At 36.8% G+C, this 27,351-nt stretch overlaps 1 protein-coding gene across 1 annotated transcript; it reads left to right on the top strand.

Annotated features, from left to right (window-relative positions):
• Positions 1-5,592: 5,592 nt before the first annotated feature.
• Positions 5,593-10,185, top strand: LOC113053973 (uncharacterized). Its single transcript, XM_026219148.1, has 5 exons — positions 5,593-5,869; positions 6,190-6,507; positions 6,611-6,919; positions 9,842-9,913; positions 10,034-10,185. The coding sequence occupies exons 1-5, from the start codon at positions 5,812-5,814 to the stop codon at positions 10,183-10,185; spliced, it is 909 nt and encodes a 302-aa protein (XP_026074933.1). The 5' UTR covers positions 5,593-5,811.
• Positions 10,186-27,351: the final 17,166 nt, after the last annotated feature.

The raw sequence follows: 27,351 nt of genomic DNA, 5'->3' as shown, positions 1-27,351 counted from the left end.
ACTGTTCTCATGTCTATATGCCCTTTAACTAAAAAGCTATTACAAAAACAACGCCTACTGAGCTATAGCAAAAAACGAAGAAAGTTTGCACTTCTCGCACGGTCCCTAACTGAAGGCTCTGCTGAGAGCATTCTCTCCCGGCTTTCTGCACATTGCGACGGCTTGCACGTGGCCTTGCTTATTATATCGAGGGAAAATATAGTAAAAGAAGGCTGTGGAACATGATCAGCTTTTCCCTTTTGGAGGTCACACTGTTTAGATTTTTGTAAGGGCAATTCGTTTTGGAGTTATTGGCGTTTACTGCTGAATGTGTCACGAATATCGAAAACAAAACCAACTTAATCCCGCTCGCTTCCCCCGTCTGCGCGTCCTGAAGTGCTTGATCAGTGCCGCTGCTCCTCCGATAACAACGTTCAGTAAAACGTCTGAATAATTTAAATCCGGTAAAAGATCTTGTGGTGTGTTCTGCCGAATGTTCAGCAGTTCATCCCTGGTGAAACTGATCGTGTTTGTTAAACAAAAAACAGGAAAAACGAACAAAAACAGCACAAACACTGGAGAGCCAAGCACTGAAGCAGCCATGTGCGGCGCCATCGAGTACAGAAGAATGATGTAAGAAGGGAGTTCACTGCTGCATCACTACATCATCACTTTTCATCACTAGAAGCACTACAAAATCAAATGTGTCATCTGTTATAGGGACTACTGAGCAGACATTTATAAGTTGATTTTAGAATGCAAAGAATTGAAAATAAAAATAAAGCTCTGTAAGCCCTGTGTTTCTACAACACTACAAGTGTGTCCCATCTGGTCATGAACTTGTCATGAACTGGTCACACTTGTGGGCTTCATGTTCACTTGAACACTTCGACCAAATACAGGAAATACGTCACAGAAGTAGTCAAGTGGTCAAGTGTAAAGACCACAAGTGTGGCTTTTTGGATAAGATAAGAGTCTGTGTTCAATCCATCTGAGCGTGAGACGATAGTAACATAATAACTGTGACACTGACACACAAACAGACTCTTGAAAACACACTTACAGAAATCTCTTTTATTGATGACTTGAAGCAGATTCCCCTTCAGTCATGATCTAGTCTAATTATTCATCATTTCACTGCTTTAAGTCCTTTAATCAGCCCTCAGACATGTGATATTTGATAAACTAATGTGTGCCACACATAATATATATAATATTAGTGAACATAATCAAAGAGAAGATTTAAAGGAGGACTTGTGGAAGATATAGTAATCTGCACACATACTGTAGATTAACTATCTTTTATAGAAATGTAAATCAAATTCAATTCAAATAATGTTAATTTAAGTTCATTAAACAGGCTGAATTTATCTGATGATAGAGTTTAATGTTCACTTACAGACATCAGATGCAGATTCACACACATCTAACGTCTAAACTGGTTCAGAGATGATCACTGCTCTGGTAGTTTTTATTTTTTTGATTAAAAGGAACCTAATCTCACCATGATGACAGCAGGATAAGTCGCATAATGTATCCTTCCTATAATATGAAGCCGAATTTTTTTTTTTTTTCAGCTTTGCCCGTGAAATTAGTCATAGCCCAGCTCAGCAGGGACATGCGTTTATCGCATGAATTAAATAAAGTGTCTACAATGTGCACAATTCAGCTGAATGATGAAATTTACTTTGTATACTTTGCACAATATTAAAGGGGGGGTGAAATGCTATTTCATGCATACTGAGTTTTTTACACTGTTAAAGAGTTGGATTCCCATGCTAAATATAGACAAAGTTTAAAAAATTAAGTTGTACATTTGAAGGAGTATTTCTGTTCCAAAAAAACCTCTTCCAGTTTGTCACAAGTTTGGGAAAGTTTTTTTCGAGTATGGCTCTGTGTGACGTTAGATGGAGCGGAATTTCCTTATATGGGTCCTGAGGCACTTCTGCCGGAAGAGCGCGCTCCCGTATAGCAGAGCACTGAGAGCACAACAGACTTCACTGATCAGAGCGAGAGCGTCGCCAAATGTCACAAAAGAAGTGTGTTTTTGGTTGCCAGGGCAAGACAACCCTGCACAGATTACCAAAAAAAAAAAACAGCATTAAGGGACCAGTGGATGGAGTTTATTTTTACAGAGCATCAACGGAGTTGTGCAAGTGTTTGTGTTCCCTGCATTTCCGCTAAGCAAATATATACAGTTTCAGTACATACCACATAGAGAAGCCTTTGCTGATGCTGCTCTTGTTAAATTTCAGCCTCTGGATCTGTGTCACAGCTTCCAGACGCTCTCAACGCAAAAGCTTACTGGCGCTCTTGATTCTTTAGCTCCGCCCACACGTCACGCCTCCAGGCGCTCGTGATTTTCCGGGAAAAATCGGTACAGACTATCTTTCTCTTATAAATATAATAAAACTAAAGCTTTTTGGAGTTATGAAGGATGCAGTACTACTCTATAGGTGCTCAAGATTAACAGGAGATTGAGTGAAAACGAGCATTTCACCCCCCCCCCCCCCCCCTTAACAAACCGTACACTGAAACAAAATAACCAGAACATTGACTGATAGAGCTCTCGTCCACTGATCTATGCTCGTGACGTATTATTTATAATTATCATTGGCTGATAGAAATGTTTTCAAAATAAATATTTTAGATGGTAATAAGATCAAGACCCTCAGTGACGTCATGATTTGGGCCCGGTTCCCCAAAACTTTCTTATTGCTAAGTAGTTCTTAACCTATTCCTTAACCTCTCTCTTAACCTTATGGCACGATTCCCGACACGTTCGTACGCTAAGTATATCTTCTGTAAGTGACACTTTCGTAAGATTGGTCTGGACCATTCGTAAGCTCTCTCTGTTGTTAGAGCTCAAAACGCTAGTCACCGCCACTGTACAGCAGTATTTTTTTAATTTTGAGGTCAAACTATGGTATGTTGACAATATTGTAGCTCAACAATGATTTTATGTTATGGACATTTTAAGACTCATAATAAATTATGTTCGCATGGATACAGGCCTATTTATGAAGTTAACTTTATGTGGGGCCTGTACCATGAAGCTGGATTAGGTGGCTAGCCAGCTATGTTTCAGCTTAGTTTCCCCCAACCCTGGGTTTTAGGTACCATGAAAGTAGCTCGGCTTTAATCGGTTTTCGTTGCCATGGTATCTTACGCTGCACGGTTAACCTGCTCCAGGGCAGGTTATGTTCTGGATTTAAAATCTCAAACTGAAGGTGAACCAATCAGATGTGAGAGAAGTGACACATGTCTGACACAAAGTAACTCCAGCTTATCTTGCTCCAAATTAAAGGTCCCTTATGCTTAAAAAAAATAAAATAATAGAAGTCTGGCTTTAATGATAATAACTGAGTCATTTTATGATTTATATGATTTTTGTGATTCATATTATTATTTATCTCTTACAAACAATTTTAGTTTAACAGTTATTATTATTATTTTTAATAAATATTAATGTATACAGATCATGTGATATAAATAAGCTGTAGTATCAAAAGATTGAACTATTTTAAAAATTACAAATCTGAACTTACATGTTCAAGTCTCTATCACTATATATTTTCAAATGTATAAACTAAGTTAAAAAGTTCCACTTGTGACTACACTGATGGAGCAAGATCATTTATTTTATTAGTCCTCCTTCATTTTTCATATGACATTTAAATTTGTCATATTCTTCAATCTCTCAACATTTAGCAAAACCTTTAACCTTCAGTTTTGAATCTCGCTGGGTCTCTCGCGAGAAGTAAATCAAACTTGCTTTGTATTGCAAGGCTCGTGATTGGCTGTTCGCCAGTGATGTCACGCTTTCATGTGTACGCGCTCCACAAACTCAGGATCAAAGCCTGAATTGACAAAGAAAGTTGATGACCAGCATCATGGTACCAACAAAGCCGGATTGGAGAGGTTTGGTTTTGTCAACTCAAAACTAATCCTGTAACTCTGAATTTGTTCAGCTACCATCATGGTACAGGCCCGTGGTATCAGAACTAATATGGTGGTAATTAGCCTAGGCTTTTTTGTAATGTAATTAAAGCGAATTGGCAATCACTTTTGATAATGAAAATCTGGCAAACAATTTGGCTCTAAATGGCTAAGATCTATAAATGGGTAATCATGGTGGTGTCCAGTAAGCGACCAACTATGGCAGCGATCCAGTATATTCTTGTATTGAATCAAGGGATACGTGGCCATAAACCTGCAGGTTATAGTGGACCACAGGGGTGTGATCTCTGACCTGGTGGCAATGTCCAGCAAAACTTCAATTTCCTCTGACGAGAAGCTTCATTGTAGATAGGTTGCTTTTTATAGAAAACATTAACCAATTGCAATCAATACCGCATTAAACAGAAGTAACTGCAGCTGCTTTACAATCAATTCTGATTGTACCTTACCATTGATATAAAAGTGTATTATATAATTTGTATAAGTCGTTAAAACCATGTCAAGAAGCGGCACAAGTGGCACAACGGGATAAGGAGGGAGGATGATTAGCGGGGGATCCCGATTCATCTAACCGTCACAACATATCGTGTGAACATATTACTGACCATTTGATAATTTAATTTATAGTCTATATTCTACTGATAACTTAAACCATGTTAAAATAAATGTTACTGTAATAATTTGAGGAATGTTCATTTGCATAGAACGTGTTGTCTTTCTAAAAGCTGTATTGCACCTTCGTGATAAGTGGAAAATCGATTCATGAGCAATCGATGCCAACTAATTCAGCACCTTCACTTTGGACAGCGCTCTTGTGACGTATGACGTAAGAGGCAGCGTGTTAAGAAGCTTCCTAAGGGACACTTCGGGGAACACACTTAGGAACATAAACAACTTTGGTAAGATATATCTTTCGAGGTCTTCTTAGCGCGCTAAGAGTGAGTGTTATTGGGGAACCGGGCCCTATTCGTTCATGCAGCGCTCAAAATTGTGGACAAGCCAGTTCCACCGTAAAACAACCTCTGAATCGTTTATATATATATATATATATATATATATATATATATATATATATATATATATTGAAAATAATCTTTTATCTCACAACTGTTGTAATTATGGCTTAGGTAAATTGTGCTTCTAAAATGAAATGCTACATCCTAAAATTCAAATGATCAGTGCCGGCTCGTTTTCTTTCTGTTTATTTTTGTGAATTTAAATGTTGCAGCCTTTGTCGGATGTAGACACCCATAGATAAGCTTTGTTGAACTGAAAAATACCCTGAATGAGGAGTCGATTCCCCTTGATGGACTCTCAATTCCCAACGCCTTGGAAAAAATTGCAAAAAGAATCGATTCCCAGCCCTAGCGAGCAGCAATGGATTCACATTCATATAATACATTTACATTTAGTCATTTTGCAGACGCTTTTAACCAAAGTGACTTACAAATGGGGGATACATGAAGAGATTCTTCTTAAAGAGGCAAACAGACTCAGGAAGTGCTCATTGTTCAAATAAGTACAAGCTAGAAAGAGAAGGAATAAATCAAGAGAATAATACACACAGTGTGAACACAGTTTTATTGCTATTCTCAAAGACAGAAGTAAAAGCATCAGTAAAACACTTGTGTGCAAAAGGAGAGAATAGTTTATAAACTGTGTTGAGAGCAGATGTGTGGTTGACAGAATGCACTTTATCACACTGAAGAACATGTTTCACACAATCTAAAGCAGCACTTCTTCATAATGCACAGACATATAGTGCAGATCTAGAAGAATTTCAACACTCAGATCATAGGAAGTTAAAACCACACGAGGAGCTGAGAGTATTTAAAGAAAGAGTTGAGAGCAAATGATGAAGAGAAAGAGAAAATGTCTGAGTGTCATCTGTGTCTGCTGGGACTGATCGCTCTCTCTTCACTTCTCACAGGTAAAGACATCTGTGTTTTCTCTTCAACACATTCAGTGCAATCAGTCTGAGAAAGAGTTTCTTCTTGTGTTTGATACAGAACACACTGTTTCTTCCTGAACACACTCAAACTAGACAGATTCACTCTCAAACATCTCTCAATTATTCTCTGATGAAGAGTGTGTTTGTGATTTGAACAGCTCTCTGATGAAGAACAAGAGTTTATTCTGGAGAGTGTGTTTGTAATAACTGCTGAAAAAGACTGATCTGAACCTTCTGCTTTCTGTCATTCATTTATTAATATATATCATAATGATCACTCAGATCTTCTTGTGTTTCAGGTGTCAGTGGAGAGGATGATGTTCATGTGTTCATCAGATCTGGTGAAGATGTCCGTCTGCCCTGTAATAAAGCTCCTCGTGCATACAACTCAACTACATGGGTTTATAACAGTCATTCAGCAGCAGTTGAACTGATTGGTTTAGGGAAAAAGAGGAAAGAAACAGAGAGACATGAGAGAGTGAGTCTGGGGTCTGACTGCTCTCTGAACATCAGGAAGATCTCAACAGAAGATTATGGATCTTACTTCTGCCAACAATGGACTGAGACTGGAACACGACTAAAACCTGACGCTCGTATTTATCTGCATGTTCTTCATGGTAATTTAATGATTATTTGTTCAGTTTAAAAATGACAATTTCTTGATTAAATCTCTCCTGATGGTTGAAGAGTGTGTGATGTGTGTGTTATTCTGTGTTTCAGTCTCATCCTCACAGACTCAGATCAGTTCAGGTCTCTCTGTGACTCTCTCCTGTCGGCTGTATTCATATCCTCGAGTCTCTTGTGATGATTCGATCAGTTCTGAGGGAATTCATCTGTTCTGGGTGAATCCGGCTGGTGTTAAACTGGATATATCAGACTCCAGATATCAGAGATCATCCTCATCAGATCCCTGTATCATCTCTCTGACTACAACACTCCTGAATGAAGATCACAACAGAGAGTGGAGATGTGAAGTTACTCAGAAAGATCAAGTCAAGACCTCAGTCACATTCACTGTCAAGAGATCAGGTGAGAAAACATCTCCTCTATCAGTGTTAGACGCTCATAATGTTAACATTAAAGACTGTTTGTGCCAAAAACTGAGGAACTAAAGCTTCTTTCAGTCTGACAGAAGAAACTCGAAGCACTTCTGCAAACTAATGAACTGTAGTTGAGTTTAACAGCTCAAGATCTGCTGCTGGGAACGAAGGAAATGAAACTTTTAACTTTTAATGTAATGTGATCAAAGTTATAATATGATTGTCATATTCTGCGTCTGGGGTTTTCTCATGTTTTAGATCCAGGGACCAAAACTTCCCGAAGCTCCTGATAATTACAGCAGAGTTTAAGACTAAAGTTAATGTGTGCGAGTGTTGAACATAATGTGCTTGTTTTATTGTACAAACGCTCCACATTATATTATACTGTATTCTCCAGAAAATAAGACTCAACTGGTCAAACTTGATAGAAAACAACAAAAACAGACAAGTCTCATCGATGTAGAAGTCAGATTTTATTACATTCAGAGGAAATTTAACACAGTCCTAGCAGAAAATAAAACCAAACGTTAACAAACATTATACAGATGTATTTTACTTCCCCTCACTCCAAATACTTTACATTTAATGATATTCAGTTCAGGACTAAAATGGGAAATATTTGAATAAAAAACATAGGCCTACAGTATATATAGAGCTATTCCTTACAAACTTTATTTTTTACAAACTTCATTGATTTAAACAGTTTTTATATATGTTTTAAATGTCAAGCCGCTCGAATCGTATTTAAAGTCAGTGTGAGCCTCTTTCTCTGGTTCAGTGTGAAGTCGTGAAGTTTGATTGTTGAACTATTATTTATTATCTAGTGTTTGTAGAGGAGCGCGGGACACACAGTAACACAGGGTTAGATGATACACACATGATTTAATATTTACACACACGCTAGCAGAACAACATTTACTGTGTTTAGATATCACTGAACATTTATTTTACCATAGTAGAATGAGATCAATCAGCTATTATTATAATCTCTGATCTGTTCTTCATCAGTTTATCAGTTTATTAATGCTTTGATATCTATCAGAAGACAGTAATCAGTTCAGATGCGGCTCGTTGTTACACTGTTACAGTCTGCTCTTCTGTGACATTAGAGACGTCATTTACACGGTTTACTTTAATGAGTTTTAATGAGAAACCAGGAAGAACAGGAGAATAAAGACTGACACTCAATCTTTAATGATCAGAAGTGGATTATTACAAGAAACTTAAAGCATTTTTACTCGTTTATGTGGACCGTCCCAAACATGGATGCAATTTATTCATTGTCAAACTCTAAAATCAGATAATTTTTATTGATAAACCTTTATTTTATTTGTAAAAGTTAATAATTGTATTTTATTGACAAAATACTTTAGTTTTCTTCTTGTGTGGAAGTCACACTGTGGTCTGCTCTCGTCTACTTCTCCCGTCTCAATATCTGTCGACCAGCACAGACGACAAACTGCACAACAGAACAATTACAATAAAAACCAAATAGAGCATCACAGTCCGCCCACAGCTGGTGCCGGAAGTAAAAATTCAATGCAATTTCTGCATTGACATTTGGGGTATAAGCCATAAAAACGTAACCATACATGGTAGACTTAAAACCAGCTACGGCTGTACTAAGCGATAGTATATGCTCATATAAACGCAAATGGATCATGGGGCACTAACCTTGTTTTGCCTTTTATTCGCGATGTCTTGGCTAAGTACTTCATTACCCACAATCCTGAACAATCCCACAGTGATGCATCTGATTGGTGGAGCTCACGTAACCGTCTGGTTAAACCATGAAGACTGAAGATCATTAATAATAAAATAAAATAAAATAAAAACCTGTGTTGTGTTTTTGCAATCATGGTCTCCTTGGCTGCCATGAGAGTTTTGCAGGGAGCTTGGTATCTTAGCTAAGCTACTGTAGCCTTCATATGGTATGAGTCATATCAAGCATTTTATAATGCCTCTGTCAAAACAATATTAAGCTTAGACATACCTTTTAGTGCATTTACTGAACATTTGTGTAATGGCGACGACATGTGTTGACGACTGAGCGGTGATTGCGGTCAGATTTCCAGGATTTCCTCTTACTTTTTTCACTCAAAATGATATGTTGTATGCTTATGAGTTCAGCCGTAGCTGGTTATCCTCACACATGCTCTAACACTCTTTAGATACGGATTCCCGAAAGTCAATGGGAGAAATGAATGGGAAATTTACTTCCGGCACCAGAGCTCTCTCGGGCTGTGGGCGGGACTGTGGTGCTCGATAATTCTGTTCAGCACATCTCGATCCTCACTAAAACATTCATCCAGAAAACATAGAGCTCTTTATAAAAACTGAATCGATGATAAACTGTAAATGTGTTCAGCATTCTGCAACAAATATTTTCTTTACTATTATAAGTGGTGAAATAATCAGGATGTGCGTTAATTAAGATCGAAGAAAACATAGTTATGTATATTATATTGCATTTCTGTAAATAGATCATTATAAACATTACACACCACACCTTTAAGCAAACAATTTCATCATGCTCTTTCTGTCAATGAAAAAATAATAATTTTGAAAAAAAAAAAAAACAATCAGGGAAGGGTTAACTAAGGAAAAAAATTAATAAAGTCTGATTATCAAACCTCAAACTATGTTCACCGTGATCCCCAAACCATCAGTGAATACTATCACACACATCAGAAATATTGCTATAAAAACCTACTTCAGTGCCAACTTTTAAGTGTCTATGGTTTATTTAGCCATTTTCTGTATTATACAAGTGACTTTGAGAAGTAAATCAGCACATTTAGATTATTAAAAAAAGGAAACTGGAAAATACAGTATAGAAAATGATTTGGGGACACTTTAGAGATCTCTGTTCTACATGTGATTCATCTGAACTAACATTCATCTTTTACAGCTCCAGATACAACAACGACAGCAGTCCCAGACTCTCAGGATCTCTCAACTACAAACACACAGAAAACTACAGGTACACTGTCCTCATCCGTGTAGTGCATCATGCTAGAGTTATCTTGTGTATTAACTGATTAAAATATGTTTATCATATTCTACAGTGTGATTCATCTGAACTAACATTCATCTTTTACAGCTCCAGATAAAGCAGAGACAGCAGGCCCAAACTCTCAGAAAACTACAGGTACACCGTCATCATCACAGTCTTTCTCATTCAGTGCTGTGCATCATGATAGAGTTATCTTGTGTAATAACTGCTCTTGTGGAAAAGATGTAGTATTATATTAGGGCTGTGCGATATGGACAAAAAAAAAAAAAAAAACTATTTTTTTTTTTTTATCAATTTTACGATTTTGATTTTAATCACAATTTTGACACACACATACATGCTTTACAGTAATACATGCATTCAGTAAAAATTTGAAACATATTTCCAAAAGAAAACCAATGAGAGCTTTATCAAAAAGTTGTAACGTCTCTAGAACAGAGTCAAAATAATCACTAAGTAAAGATGTCAAACAAAATGTCTAGACATATGCAAAAAAAAAAAAAAGAAAATACACGCTGCTCTCGCTCGGAGAGAGTGCACACACTTAAAACATGTCTCCTCTCGTCTCAAACTGTGTCATGTGCACTCACAACTCTCTCTATGATCATGTTCTAGATATTCATTCTTTCCACACCTTTCTATTTCTAATCTCTTCTGTTCTCATATTTTACCATGTGCAGTGAATGCTCTGATCCATTAACATGGGCTCGAAAAAAATACACATCACAGACAGAGCGAGTGAACCTGGAGTTAGGCTCAGTCTGTTCTGTTCTGTTCTTGAGCTTCATTTATGTGCGGTGCATCATGATTGGATCAGACAGCGCACTGCAGGAGGTCAGGGCCGGGGAAAATCATGCTATAAAGTGATTTAGAAATTGCACACACTCAAATAGTGATTTTATTATGATTTCGATCAATCGCACAGCACTATATTAAATGCATTAAAAATATACTTGAAATTCAAGAAGTATGTTTATAATACATTTGTATTCCCAACAGGTAACTTCTACACACAGTGGTACTGCATCCCCAAAAAACATTAATGAAACATGTCAGTGTCTTATTAAATGGAGGGGGGCATAAATATACATTGCATCCCATGTTATTAAGAGAAGATGATTCCAGCAGAACATCATTCAGATCTAAAGCAGAAAGCTCTGGATTTCAGCAGCATAAAGAAGAGCAATAGACAATAAATCAGTCACAGGACATAAATCAAAGGTCAGAGGTCACAGTATATATTATATCAGATAATATGTTAAGCTGTCATATGGGCATGTTGTCACATTTCACTTCCATTTGTTGAGAGTAAATAAAGAAAACTGTGACGTTATAGAAATATAGAATTAAATGATTGACAGTTGAAGAGGTAATAATTACAGTCAAGCTTTGGGGTGTTGATCGACTCCATCTACGTTTTGTTCATCATTCTGAATCCAGTTCATAGTCTTCTTCAGTTTTTTGTTCAAAATGTTATTCCTTTATTTTTTATGAAACACATTAAAGTGTTTAAAAATATAATGCATGATGCTAAAATAAAAAACATTTCTTCACAAGCTTTCTTTTAATGTTTTGTATGTTCAGATATTCATATAACAAAATATATACACATTAAACCCTAAATACGGACATAGTAGTATACTTACAGTATGATGTAAAGTTCACTTAAAGAAAACGGTCCCACTTTATATTAGGTGGCCTTAACTACTATGTACTTACATAAAAAATAAAGTACAATGTACTTATTATGTTCATATTGTATTGTAAAACACTTTTGCTGCTATTGAGGTGGGATAGGGGTAAGGTTAGGGAGAGGGTTGGAGGTATGGGTAAGTTTAAGGGTGGGTTAAGGTGTAAAGTATGGGTCAACAGTGTAATTATAAATGTAATTACAGAAATTAAATACACATGTAATTACATGTAGTTTTAAAAAAAAATACAACTACAATGTACAAACATGTATGTACACAATAAGTACATTGTACTAAATTATTAATTAAAAGGTAAGTACATAGTAGTTAAGGCTACTTAATATAAAGTGGGTCCAAGAAAACTTATGAGTATACTTGCAGTATAAAACTACTAAACTGTATATTGTAGACCAAAAATGTATGATTTTAATATTATTTATATGTATTTGTGAAGTGTTAGTGCATGATGAAGTTATATATACAGCATGAGTTAAAGTCTGCATGAACATGTTAGGATCATATGACAGACACCGGGAGAATAGCTCATTTTGATCATACCAGAATGTGTACATGTAACGTGTTCGACTGATGCCTAGGGTGGCTTGTTCCACCGATGCATGTATAAATATATCAACTGATGTAAGCATGAAGTATACATTCTATTTTAAATAAGTTATGATTACTGTTAAAAGCCCCAGAGAAACGAACATACAGCTGGCGAAGACAACAAGTTTCTCTCCTATGCCTGATATATATGACAATAAAGATTTTTGACAAGACAACTGGTATGTGGCCCTGTGATTGAAATGTAAAGGGGACAAAGACTGATTTTAGATCAAAACAACAATATTTACACTAAGCTTTGGCAATGTTGTATTTACATTCATGCCATTAAAGCAATATTTAATTGAATTGAAAATTGAGAGAGAGAGAGAGAGAGAGAGAGAGATATCATGTGTGAATAAGGCTAAGGTACCTCTGTCCGTCTCTAAACACTCTTCAGCTGCAGCATCTCTAAACAGCTCTGTATGGGGGTAAATTGATGCCAAAACCATTTAAAATGGACAGACTAAAAGTCACAAATAGATATTACAACTTGTAAACACAAAACACAATTTACAAATAGATAAAAAATCCGCAAACAAAGTCCTCATGATCCACAAATGTAAAACAAGATCTACAAATAGATACAAAGTCCTCAAACAAACTCTTTGTAATCCACAAATATAAAGCATGATCTACAAAAAGATAAAAAAAGAAAATCCACAAATAAACACATCCTGATTCACAAATAGAAATCAGTGACTTGTACTTGAAAACCAGAATTTGAATGAATGTAAAGTGACTTGTTTCAGGTGAAGATCATGTTCTGTTTGTAGATTGTGTCACAGTTGTTTTCAGGATTCTGACACTGTTTCGCTGTTGTGACAAAATAATGCCATAATCATTGAAAATGAAGAGAGTATGAGTCAAAAATGCATATTACAATTTGTAAACACAAAACAAGATCAAATTAAAATCTGAAAGTGTAAAACACAATCTGTAAATAGATTCCAAATCTGCAAACAAACTCCTCATGATCCGTAAAACAAGATCAACTAATAGATAAAAAAATCCACAGACTCTTTATGATTCACAAATAGAAATCAGTGAATTGCACTTGACAACTAGAATTTGAAAGAATGCAAAGTGATTTGTCTGCGCATGAGGGTCATTATTTGTTTGTAGATTGTGTTGGATTTGTTTTCAGAATTTTGGCACAGCTGTTTCGCAGAAATCTACAAATGCCCTCGTCACAATTTGCAAACAAACACGGTCTAACTTGTATTTTCAAACCACTGTAAAAAGACCTTCTTACACATTCTGTGCAAAGCTCAGCATGCAAGTGTTGAATCTGTGTTTGCAGATCACAGGGCATTCACAGATCCCTCTGCACACATCTACAGATCTTTTTGGCACTATCGTTCCGCAGAGTGTGTGACTACGATCCACACGTGTAGTCAGCCAATCAGGGGTATTGCTTCATTGTGATGTCACGCCCCCTCAATAAGCACTTTTCAAAATAAGAGCTGACACTCCTCTGACGGCTGAGCTGGGCTGGGCTCACTGTCATTTACCGTTGCTGGTGTCATAGAGCTGACAGACGGACAGAGCCTGGGCAGCGCCGGGAAAGGACGGACCGACCAACGCTCACAAGATGGGTTGTCATGTAAGCGGTCGCTCGACTAAGTAGCTGCGTGACATTTAAAGAATAACTTTATCGCACCCCAGTAGGTTGACGTTATGCACTGTTGTTAAAACTGCTCAGAAACCGGCTCACCAACAGCCTGGTGTTAGCCACTTAAACCCATAACTTGTCCAACTAACGTTAGCCTAATAATATCATTTAGCTTTAGCTATAGCTGTCTACAACCAAACATGTGTTTACAGAATAGAACAACAGCATATACAGTTAATGTTAGCAGTTCTTGCACCTTTTGGGGACATTATAAAATGCTTAACGTAAAAAAAAAAAAAACGCTTAATTTGGCTTAATGTACTAAGACAGTGATATTAACAGACCAAAATCACTAAACATCATACTAATAAATTATACTATCTATAAGAAATCAGATGAGCCAACGTGTTAAATAACACAATAAGCCTTTTCCCATAGAACATTCTAAAACGCTTAACATAAAGAAATACTTAAAGGCCATGTTGCAGGTTAACCACCACTTTCGATTAATGGGTACATAAATCACTCAAGGTATGTATATCATTTTTAAAATTTCTCAAAACTGGTCTTAAAGACCTATTTTTTAAGTTTTTGGTATTACCGTTTTTTTTACGCAACTCGGTCATGACGTCACGTTGGGGAGAAGTGGAGGAAAGGTAGCCTCAGCCTAGTATGTAGGCAACCCGTAACCCGTGTTTTCCAACCTAAAACCCGTGAAAGTACACTGGAACGGCAGTCAAACCCGTGACTTCCCACCCGTGAACTCGTGTCTCGTACTAGATCAATGTACTCCGAGTTCAGAGGTCACACAGCATGCGAAACAATGATGGCAGCCCCTACAAATAATACTGCCTGCGGATGCAGTGTTTATGCAAGTGGTACACATTGAAAAAACGAATTTAGGTCAATGTAATGTTGCAATAAAATAAATAATCTAGTTGCAATTCCTTGCGCTCAGAAAGTTTGGCGTAACTTCTTTGGAATGGTACAAAGTCATTAGTAGTTGTATGAAATATTGATTATGAGCTCAAAGACCTGCCTGGAACACAGCATCAGAACTAAAATTATAGGGACTGACTGGGATGAGGAAGAGGTGGCAAGAGCCAACATGTATGATGGCCCGCAGCTGTGTAATTTCGATCTAGCCAGCCGTGAGAGGGCAAATGAGGAATTGCCAAGAACTGATGTCCGTCAAAGCCTATGCATGGTCCGAGGAGAATGAGTGGAGAGTTGGTGAAGTGTCCTGGTGAGTTGCTATCATTTAGCATCGCAGCAATGAGCACTGGAGCAAGTCTACGAGCAGCAGTGTACAATAACCACACACACACACACACACACACACACACACACACACACACACACACATACTTACATATATATATATATATATATATATATATATATATATATATATATATATATATATATATATATATATGATTTTTTATTTTATTTATTTCTTTTACTTTCATTGAGTAGCACCGAGTGAAAAAAAAATCTATGTTTTCTTTATATCTAGTGGCAGTGATCATTACGTTAGTTCAGATAAGTACCGGTAACCTTTGTCATAGTGTCGTAGTACTGGTAAACTTTGTCTTTGTCATCTAGAAATAGAAGGCATATGCTAGCTATATGGACGTTTCTAAGCATTTATCTCTTCCTCCGGTGGAAATGTTGTTGCAAACGTAGCCGTGTGTCTGTCGCTGTGTTTGGCAGGTGCTTGTGTGGGTGCTGTCCCATGGAAACTGCGCTGAAAAGCTTGTGCTGTAGGGAAGCGAGTGCGTTTGGGTCGCTGTTGGTCAATATCTCTCTATCTATCTGTCTGTCTCTCTATCTATATATATATCTATGTATTTATCTATCTATCTGAATACTCTCATCTCTCTAGTAACTCTCAATGCTCTCAAGGCGGCTTTGGTAAATTCTCTCCCCAGCGTGATGTGATGCAATGCATTGTGGGGGAAAGGAGACCGCTGTAAGATAGTAACTACTTTTTCGTATTATATTCCGTTTTGTGATACCCAACAACATGAAATACAATGGATAACAGTTTAAATGTTTATTACCAACAAGCAAATTGCACAAATTCGTTAAAAAAATTTACCTTGCAACACAGCCTTTAACATGGTTTAATGTACTAATAGAGTGATATTAATAGACCAAACTCACTAAACATCATACTAATAAAGTATTTCATGTACAAAAAAAATCAGATGACCCTTTTCCTTCCATAGAAAATCATCATAAGGCTTAACGTGTTATTTTAAACGAGTTGCATTCATATTCAGATCAGTTCAGATCAGACTTTCTATTTTTGAGCAGCAAATCAGAATATCAGAATAATTTCTGAAGGATTGTGTGACTGGAGTAATGATACAAAAAATTCAGCTTTGAAATCTTAATAAATTACATTTTGAAATATATCCAAATAGAAAACAGTTAATTTAAATAGGTTAGTAAACATATTTCACAATTTTTCTGTTTTGCTTTACTTTGGATCAAATAAATGCAGGCTTGATGAACAGAACAGACTTATTTAAAAAATATTAACAAGCTTACTGTTCAAAAACGGTTGACTGGTAGTGGATACTATAGGCAACTTACATTTTTCTCAAATTTGTAGCTTCTAAATGGCTTAGAAATCTATAACTGTTGGACAATAGCAAATAATAATGATTTGTTTATATACTACAATCTATTTTTATCACATAATAAGGCAGAATTTTTTCTATTCTGTAATAAATGCTATGTCAATTGGTACTGCATTGTTCATACTTTATCACCTGCTGGACATGACTTGAAAAACCATGTATTGTTGCAATCGTATGTTTAATGTCTTCATGTTTCCAAAAGTTTCTGGGCTTTTTTCTGTGTAAAACAACTGGTTTCATACAGTGATAGCGGGACGCTATTTCCATGATATTTAAAGTGGGGGACACACGTCCTCCGCGTAATCTACGCCCCTGCCGAGGACTGGAATTGAGAACCGATGTGGTACATGCAAGTTAGTGTTGCAAAGTGTGACGGCTCCAGGTTTGGGCCCTCTCTCGTTCTTTGTATTTTGCTGTGTTTTGTCTCTTTAATCCAAGTAATTGTTGGGTGGAACTGATGGCTGGTGTGAGATGTAACAGACCTGAGCAGGCGGGCTCAGGTGGCTATAAAGGAAGCTGCTTGATGATTTGACTCTCTTCTCCTGGCCTTCCGACTGATTCTGTTCTGTTTATGTCTTTTGCCGTGTTTCCACCGCAGGAACTTTACCCAGGAACTAGCGACTCTGGGCCAGTACTTGGTGTGTTTCCACCACAGGAACCAGGAACTAAATAAAGTTCAGGGTAAAAAATGCCCCTCAGAAAGTCCCTGTTGGCGAGGTGGTACTTTTTCAAAGTTCTGGAACTGTTGAAGGCGGGACTTGTTGCACTAAACATCCTGATTGGTTGAGTTCACGCAGCATTGTCTGGGTTCAACCACTATTTATTCGGATCATTTTCTAAATATTACTGTTATTGTGTCATGAAATGTAATTGTAAAAGTATTTTAGGTGAGAATGTAGTTGTTTAAATCTAAAATCTGTGGTTCATTTATTAAGACAGTGCCTATTTAAAAATGTGTTTAGCCGATCTCGTAGATGGTGAGCTCCAGGAGATCAGCAGAGATCTGTCCTCATTTATCCGCAGAGAGCAGCCTCACTTCTTCTCACGTTCTGATGTGTGACGCTGGCTCTTGTGTCTCTTTGGTGGTTAAACATAACATATAATTAGTTTTGGGTAAATCTAACAGGTTATCTGTGGTCTGTATTCAATTTATCTATATGTTAAAATGAAAATAAAAAAGGCAAATTGATATATTTCATTTCAATGTAATGGCTGTATATATACACATATTCCTGAACTAAGTACATTTCTGCAGGTGTTATTATGATTAAATGAAAACGAAAGGAGGCAGTGGTATTTTATACAGTGAGGAAAATTGCAGTAGCTAAGACTGTGAACCAAAAGTTCCTGGTACAAATGTTTCGGGTAATTTCGGTGGAAACGCAGAAAGCAACAGGTCTTGGGGGAAAAAAGTTCCTGGTACAAATGTTCTTGTAATTTCGGTGGAAACGCGGCACATGTGTTCTACACCCATACACTCCACTCACACATACACTGCATACATTCTGATCTGACAGACATCTACAATTGTATATTTTGCTTAATTTACTTGAATAAAGCACATTCAGCTTTAAATAAACAATACTAGAGTATATATAGTGCTGAAAGTTATTTAGGCTACTATAAACGACTGTTTGTTAATAACTGTTTGTTTGTGATCTGCAGTCATTTCAGGTCGAGTCTGGAGTCGAGACTTTAAATACGACTATTCACTAACTCAAGTGCACATCTCTACTGTATCTGGCTGTTTTGCTTCTAATGTCAGCTTGCTCTTGTGACAACTTACCCCATATATTGTGACGACAAGGAACTCTTTTTTCTGGGCAATAATGGAGGAAATGTTCAGTTGCTGTTTTGTTTTTCTTTTGGCAAAGACTTTAGGAAATGTGAATCAGCTTGACTAAAATGTGTAAATGGACTCCATGGAAATCAGTCACTCCATAAAACATCCACCGCATCACATTACACACATTTTTATCAAACCCATGATCAGACCTTCATTCAACAACATGTGAAACATGAAACTTTCTAGTCTAGAGAGAAGAATCAGATATTGATGCTCTTCTGTGAACGACTGTTTCTGAACGAATCTTTGAATGAATGAATTCTCGTTCAGTGACTCTCTTTCTGAGTGTTTGTGGTGAAAATGCTTCTATTTCTCACATTGCTGGTAATATTGTGCTTATATAGTAACACTAAAACTGTTTCTGGGTGCGAGCAGCAATGTTTTTCCCTCACCGAGCAGCAGTGTGAGTCTCACTCTCGTCTCTACAGTTACAGGAACAGAGACTCAAGGATGATCTTCTGCACGAGGAAACCTTTCGTTCCTCTCTGTCCCGCAGCAGAGACACGACTGAGAGCTGTGTTTGTGATCAGTGTCGTCTCATTTAGTCTTGTTTCTTCACAGACAGACAGAATCAGGTCACATCACATCTGTCTCTGTCGTGTAAAGGCAGGATCTGGATCTTTCTCTCATATATCAGTTCATCCAGAAACACCTGTAGAAGGTTTCTCTGTTCACCTGAAGCTGCTCAGTGCTGCTCTGATCCTCCAGATCTGCTTTATATCTCATGTCTTCATGAACTCTGAAAACACTGAGGTGAACTGAGAACTATTGTCTGTGACGATGCTCTCATGTTGCTCATTATTAAATGTGATGATGTCCTCAGTAGTAGCACTGTTAGCTAATGCTAGCTCAGGTCACTTGTAATAATGGTATGTGAGTGTTACAGCATGTCTGCAGCAGGGACGGATGTTTCCAATGGTTCATCTATATCAGACACAGGTTTTTCTTGAGCTCTCAACTGAACTATGAAGATTGCTGGTGTGTCACAGCAGATTCATCATTAGACTGACAGGAGATGCAGAAATACTGAGGTAAGCTTTCAGTTCTTATAAGCAGGCCCTAAAACTATTATTTTTGCAAAACAGGCAGTTATTACTACTACAATGACATATTTATAATGTTTTTAATTTATCCTGCTGGTGCATTTTCCCTCAGTTTTACCTATTAATTATAGCCATTTAACTTTACAGTATATAGCCATTATTTGTAATATTGAATAGGCTCTGAAATATATAACAACTTTTAATTTATGTGACTTTAAAACAATCTTCACATAAACTATATCATATATGCATAAACTATACAGGTTAATCTTTGTTCAAGCTATAAAAGTTATTTTTCTTTTCTTTTCTTCTTTGATTTACATCAGTGACAGACCTATGCACATTAAAACCTGATGCACATGACACGGATCTGATACATATCTGATTTTCTCCCAACTCTTTATGATTATTTAAACTCATTAAGACCAAGTTTACAAGGCAACTCGCCAAAACCCTGTATTTAGACATAATTGTGTGTGTTTTTGTGCATTGAAGCACTACTGGTGCACTGTCTGAAGAGATCTTCAGAGGTTTAATTGATTTAATTTGCACTCTTAATGTTTAAATGCATCAGATCAGTTATTATTTGCAAAAATTAATTAATTCTTTAATTTGTGTATTTAACTTGCTGTTCTTCCATTATTGATAAATAGTTTCTGGCCTACAGGTTTTATTTATCTTTTAGTTATTTCCCTGTGTGACAAGATCTTACATGTTTTAGACGCTGTTAGAGCCGAATCCTCCCTACTGCTCTCTAAAGAGAGATGTGTTAAAAATAACACACTGTGTGAATGTGAAACAGACAGATGTAAAAATATTAACCGTTTCAATGTGTGAGAACCACAAGTGCGTAAGTGACATTTCACCAACTTTAGGGACAAAAACAATAGTGATGGGAAGTTCAGATCATTTTACCAACTCTGACCTTTGAGTCTCATTCAGCAAAATGAACAAATCATTTTTCGTATCATTTTGTTCATTTGATCAAATATAATTAAAATGTTACGTGTTACTTCCCTGACGTCTACTAACGTTAGTACTTACACAAACGTTAATCACACTACAAACAATACAAAACTATAATGCTATAACAAACAGAAAAGATTAATTTAATTTATTTTTTACCTGGGTCTTCAGTCTGTGATTAGCTCACTTCATCTCTTATCTGACAAGTCTTCGGGTTTGAGTTAACCAATGCATCTCATGAGACCATAGACTGCAGTTACCCTGGCAACAAATCTGTGTGTATATTATTACTATTATTATTTTTTTTGTCTTCATGATTTTAAGTGTACTGCCTTAATGTTTTAATGTTTGTAATTTTTTTATAATAATAATAATAAAAAAACTGTAGGCTTTAACCATAGACTGTATAACCCACCCAGCGCTGGTCTAAACTGAAGATGAACACCGAGCCGAGCCAGATAACGAACAATAGACTGACTCGTTCACGAGTGAAGAACCGGTTGCATCGGTGTTCGGATCACCAGTAGTTCTTCCGGACAGTTCGATTCATTAAACCGGTTGAAGAAAACGGGTCACCGGTTCTTTTGCGCTCGACGTAATGGCGTCATTGGCGATGATTGCCCTTGATTCAAGCCTTCGGTTTACCCGCGCTCATAACACTAGCACAGAATCAGTTCAGAATCAATCACCAAAAGAATCAGTTCAGTTCAGACGCTCTGTGTGTCAGTTTGCTTTACGCTGAATCACACATGCGCAGTATCATCAGCTCCTCGATTCACGAATCAGACGCGTCTGACAGAAACGGTTCTTCACTCGTGAACGAGTCAATGTTTTGTTCGTTATCTGGCTCGGCTCGGTGTTCATCTTCAGTTTTCTCTTCACAGCAGTTCAGTCATTGTACTGTTTGAGTACATGAATTACTCCGGGATACTGGTTTGTTTGAACTTAGAGGGCCACATTAAAAAAGTTAACATCTTAAGTCATTTGTGGATTAATGCGTATTAGAGAACAGCATAAGGGGAGTTATTAATGACATAATTTTCATTTTTGGGTGAACTAACCCTTTAATGATAATGCAATGTCAGTATTGTAATTAAACTTGACCCATCTGACGTAATTGTTCATGCCAGAGATTTAACATTATTGTCAGTCAGGAGCATATTTAACAGGAGGCTTGATAGTGACTTCGGTAAGTGCGGTTGACCCTCTTATTTTTTGTGGCTGTAACAATTAGGCCAAGTAATATCACTTTCTTCCATTTCCCTAAAGGCGGGCGTACACGGTGCGATTTTTGCTGTCGTACAAGTTTGCATGCAATTTTTTTCAATTGTGTGTAAATCGTGTATGCTCGTATGATCGCGGCTCGTATCATTTGTGAGGAATTATTAGCCGAGCAGAGTGGCTTACGAGCACTTCCCAACCTCCCGATCATTTTTAAACATGTCTAAAAAGTTTGTGAGCTATCGGTTTGAATTCATGACATGTGTGGGGTTGAACGAGACGATTTGTTGATCTATCTGAAGTTGACCAATCACGAACTAGGAAAACCACAGAAGATGAAAGACGAAGACGGCAGCGCCATGGTGAATGTGGACTATTGACCAGGAGTATAAACTCCTAAATCTCTCCTTATAAAAGCTGAAGTCTGACATGAACAGCGAGATCTGTATGATGTTTATAGCAACGTATACCATGCTTTTGAATTCTCTCTCTCACACACACACACACACACGCATATGTAGTTTAAGAGGACTCTCCATAGACCTAACTTATTTTCTATACTGTATATTCTATCCCCATACACTACCTCTATCCATCACGAAAAAATGCATGTTTAAAATTTCAAGTAAACACTGTTTAGTATTTTTTTAAGCCATTTGGTTTAAGAGGGCACAGGACTTGTCCTCATAAACCATGTTTACATTGTAATACATATGTCAGATATTTATAAACCATATACACGAACACACACACACAGGGTGACCAGACGTCCCGGTTTTCTGTTGCTGAAAAATAACCTGTACGTGTAGAAAACAGTCATGGCTCGTATCAATATTTTATATGCAGTCAGAGAGGGAGAGCAGTTATATTAGGCCCGTTCGTCTTCAAACAGCGCTGCACAGAATGATCACTTGTATGACATCAAAGTACCGTGAGAGTGATTCGAATGCATTGGATCTGTGTGCTCTCTTATCACTCTCGCGGTACTTTGATGTCATACAGTGATCCTTCTGTGCAGCGCTGCTTCCAGTCAAACGTATCTATCAACTTCGTGCGATTGCTTCGGAAATTGGCAGGTTATAAAATCATGTCGTATATCACCTCGTCCATACGATTTTCAAATAAACTCACTCGTGACGTGTGCGTACGCCCACCTTAACATGAAACCTTCGACTGAAACATGAATTTATTTTAGTTTTATATACTGAACAGGTGCAGTGACGATATTTAAAGAGACACTATCACTATCTAAAGTACAGAAAGCCTTACATCATCTCTGGGTGCAGTCGCCTTCGGTGCAGCCAGCATCACAAAGACTGTGGGGCTGGTCACCAGGAAAATGGACAACAAGTAGTGCTTTTGGGGTTTTACTCCTCAGATGACCACCCTGGCTACTGTAGCTGGGATTGCTTCACAGAAGATGGAGGTCTTGAAGAGTAAAGTGTGCGTGCGTGCGCATTGTGTTTTTACCGTTACAATTACGGTCACTTGCAGTTCATGTGTTTTCAGTGTAGTGTAAGATGTGTTTATTATTATTATTATCATTACTCAAAAGCAATACTTATGGAAATTATTCTTCATTATTTTACACTGGTTTATTTGTATATGTTGTTATTTTGCTTAAAATACAAAATTCAACACACAAAATTCTGGTTGAGGTATTATTTTAATAATTTATTTACCATTTCATTTATATTTCACCGCTAAATATCACAAACATAAGGTTAACTTTCTAAAATGTATGGAATGTTACATTTTCAGTTGTACATTGGTAAAACAAACATGAAAATAATCCAAAATATGGATTGTGGATGTCTCTAGTGCAAATTGCTGGGGGGAATAAAAAAAAAACGCTGTCATGTCATAAACCGTAAAAGATTAGTATATATTATTATTTTTCTTATTATTCTACTAGGTAAAAGTAACAAAGATAAAAGTACAGAACATATTAACATACGTACAAAGAGGTGACATAACTTGTAGAGCACCCTTTATTCATGTATATAACATGAACAGTGCACAGAAGGCACATGCACCTAAACGATTTTAATATATCGCTTATACACAAATCCGGTGAAACACGGAAGTAAAGCAGTGCCGCCATTACCGCGTGCCTTGGTGCTAAGGAAGTAGCAGAAGTAGCGTTGGTCCTGTAGTCGGCTGTAGCAGATGTTAGCTGTACGAAAAGTTATTTTTATTTAGTTTTTTTAGTACATATGCTGTCCAGTGATGCTGGTAAGAGCGTGTTGTGTGGTTGGCTGTTTTAACAACAGCACAAAACTACAGGCCTGGAATAAAACCATTTCTGAAAATCACAAACCTTTGTTGCACATTGACTGCCCATGTTTACAGCCATACGGATTACACAGAGTTCCTGGTCGAGTGGAGGAGTATTTATTGTTTTAATTTCGTATTAAAATTGACAAAATCTGAGAGCTGAGTTTTTTTAACCTGCTCTGTCTAGTCTGTTGATCTCAGTGTCCTCTTTGCTTTGTGATTTTTCTGTGCGTGAGAAAATGGATGTGTGGCATGAGTGTGTGTGAAAAACATGTGTCTCACATTTTATTGCATTTGTATTAGTTGTTTGAAGAGTTTTAAAAAAATCTGTGGGTCTTAACGCAGTTACCCAGCAAACAGGGGATGTCCCCCGGACTTTCCGAACGTCCACTTAGGTTCACAGTACGTCCGCTTTATAACGTTCGCTGGCGGACGTTCGGAGGACATTCGTCTGAGACAGTTTCTGAACGTCCCTGTTTCGTCACTCATCTGCTATTTCCATTCCAACACTTGAAAAATCCTTTATCTTTTATCATCAGACCTGACCAGTGTTGGGCAGTAACTAGTTACATGTAACTAAATTACGTAATTTAATTGCAAAATAAATGTAGCTGTAATCTGTTAATGTAATGTAAACTGTAATTAAATTACAGTTAATTGTGATATTGTTAATGATTACAAAGGGAGTTACATTTGAATATTTTCATACATATACATTAAAATATGAGACACCAATGTTTCTGGAGTTGAAGACACAGAATATGACACATGCTTATTCCATAACGGTTTTATTTCCTATTTTGGTTTATTTAAGTGATTATTTATGTAATAATCACATATACTGTAATAATAACAGATTGCAAAATAAAATACAAATATTTTGATTTGCAGATTGATATTATTATTATTTTTTTTTACTATTAAGATTTTAATAAAATAAAGTTAATGTTAAATTAATAATTTTCATTTCTGGAAAAAGAAAATAAGAGTAACTTATATCATAGGAGTAAATGAAAAATGTCATTAAATCAGGAGTCTGTTTTCAGCATTTAAACATCCAAATCATGATGCCTTTCAATAATATAATTGAACATAGCTACAATTAGGTTTATGCATGAATGAAGAAAATATGTTTGCATCCCAGCAGCTCTGCTAGAATGTTATAGAGTAAATGCCAAGGAAAACACGAAGAAAAGAAAGTGAAAAATAATACAGGTAAGACAATAAATTAATTATTTTCATTTACGTATTAAACTGTTTTTTGTGCTATTTAAATAAACTTGTATTGTATAAACTGTTGGTGGTAAGCCTACAAGAAAAGTTATTTAGGAAATAATTTATTTTAGTTATTGCATTTAAGACTGCTATAGACAGTTTCATCGGGCGCAAGCGCCTGGACCTAAGCTAACTTCCGGCCTGTGTTGTGTATATCGGTCTGGCTGCAGTGCCTTCTACAAACGCAGTTAAAGTCAAGGTGATGAGTAGACTGAAGTTGGGCTCAGGTGGTTGTGCTGCAGGATGTGTTTCCCATTCATTTATTTATTTTTGGAGACTCGCAACAATTTTAAAACTGATCGATTTTCAAAAAGGCTTCGTTAAATAAACACGAGTAACGTTACGTAACGTATTGCACGTTTAATAATAATAATTCCTTACATTTATGTTTAAATATCAAAACGAGGCACAGTTGTTTTTATATCACTGTATTTCTGAAGGAGGGCTTGCATGTTATATGACTGATAAAGCAGCGTGTGAGCGTACCAGCTCTGCTTCGTTTACAGCTGTTACTGGGGAAACCTCTATTTCTCGCGCTTTATGTCTATGCTTTAAAACATCTCCTGCTGGCAAATAATGAATTAGCATTTTCATTAAGTCCGCCTGATCCACACAGAAAACACATTTTGTTTGTTATCAAAAAATATCTACTCTAGAGGGACTTGACTGTTGTTATTGATTCTATTTGGAGTCTACCGGAAGTTAAGTTAGGTCCACAAAAGCGCTCACGCGCATTAACGTTTGTTTATGTTGATGCCGTTGAAACCGTCTATACTACATAGAGCTCTAATAAAGAAGTAATATAGCCACACTGGAGATAGGATCCAAGCAGCTGTCAATCAAATGAGCACATGACCGAATGACGTCACTATAGGGCATGTATCCATGGCAACGCTCAGCCGTTAGTGACAGTTAACAGTCATCCGGTGATTTCCTCAGACACGGCCTTGAGTTTTCGCTTTTGTTTGGTCAAAAAATGTATTTATTATTTTATATTATTAGACATTATAGTTACCGTAACTACTGTTTATCTCCTAATGCTTAAATTTTATGAAGTTTACCTTTTTAAACCTTTGCTAAAGTTGTCCCTCGTGGCTGCTGACTTTAGGCTATGTGAACACTTTCTAAGCTAACGTTAGCTTGTAAAGCTGAAATGATTAAATGTATATAATACTGGCAGATATTGAACTTAAATATTTAATTTCCAAATGGTACAAATACACACTGAGACGCCTATATGTGGCAAAAAGGCATATGTCCGTTAAATTTCGGACCGCTTGGTCTAAATCCAAACTGTCAACAGTCTTTATATCTTTTGTCAATGGATAAACGATAGTCCTAGACATATAAAGTCATAACACTACTGCACGTCCTGTGAACGTGCAGTAGTGCAGAACGTGCAGGATTTAGACCAAGCGGTCCGAAATTTAACGGACATATGCCTTTTTGCCACATATAGGCGTCTCAGTGTGTATTTGTACCATTTGGAAATTAAACATTTAAGTTCCTATTAAGTTCCGTATCAGTTACAAATTATCATTACTTACCTATAAGGCCCTAAATGGTTTAGCTCCAGCATACCTAACTAGCCTTCTACCACGCTACAACCCATCACGCTCCCTAAGGTCACAAAACACTGGACTTTTGGTAGTTCCTAGGATAGCAAAGTCCACTAAAGGAGGTAGAGCTTTCTCACATTCGGCTCCCAAACTCTGGAATAGCCTTCCTGATAATGTTCGGGGTTCAGACACACTCTCTCTGTTTAAATCTAGATTAAAAACACATCTCTTTCGCCAAGCATTCAAATAATGTATCTTTTTAATTGTGAGTTTAGTTGCATCTGATCAAAGTTCCATTTTTATTCATTAGCTTGGGTTAAACTAATTTTACTTTGTTGGATCAGCAGCTATGCTAATGATGTCTGTATTTTGTTTCTATGTTTCGCCACGGGATTTAAACAAGCTCCAGTCTGGATCCAGAACACCTGAGAAGAGATGATGCTGACCCTCAGAGGACCTCAGATGACGCTGACCCTGAATCAACAATTATTGCTAAATGTGTGACTGAATCATATAATAACTTAATTAATAATATTGATAGTTAATCGTCTAGCTGACTACGTCTTGTATTATTATTATTATTTTTTCTAAAATCCTGTCAAATGTGCACAAACTACTAGCTACTACTAAATATTGTAGAAACATAATTTTCTGTAAA

This window comes from Carassius auratus, chromosome 3 (genome assembly GCF_003368295.1).
Source record: "Carassius auratus strain Wakin chromosome 3, ASM336829v1, whole genome shotgun sequence".
In the NCBI taxonomy this organism is placed as follows: Eukaryota; Metazoa; Chordata; class Actinopteri; order Cypriniformes; family Cyprinidae; genus Carassius; species Carassius auratus.
Note: the sequence above shows the minus strand (reverse complement) of the source record. Positions and strands in the feature narration are given on the sequence as shown.

What these genes read in the sequence shown, in the direction of transcription:
- LOC113053973 (XM_026219148.1), top strand. Translation starts at nt 5,812, where the DNA reads ATGTCTGAGTGTCATCTGTGTCTGCTGGGACTGATCGCTCTCTCTTCA. An exon ending in TCTCTCTTCACTTCTCACAG is followed by an intron (nt 5,870 to 6,189) that starts GTAAAGACATCT and finishes CTTGTGTTTCAG; the next exon opens with GTGTCAGTGGAGAGGATGAT. An exon ending in AAACACACAGAAAACTACAG is followed by an intron (nt 9,914 to 10,033) that starts GTACACTGTCCT and finishes CATCTTTTACAG; the next exon opens with CTCCAGATAAAGCAGAGACA.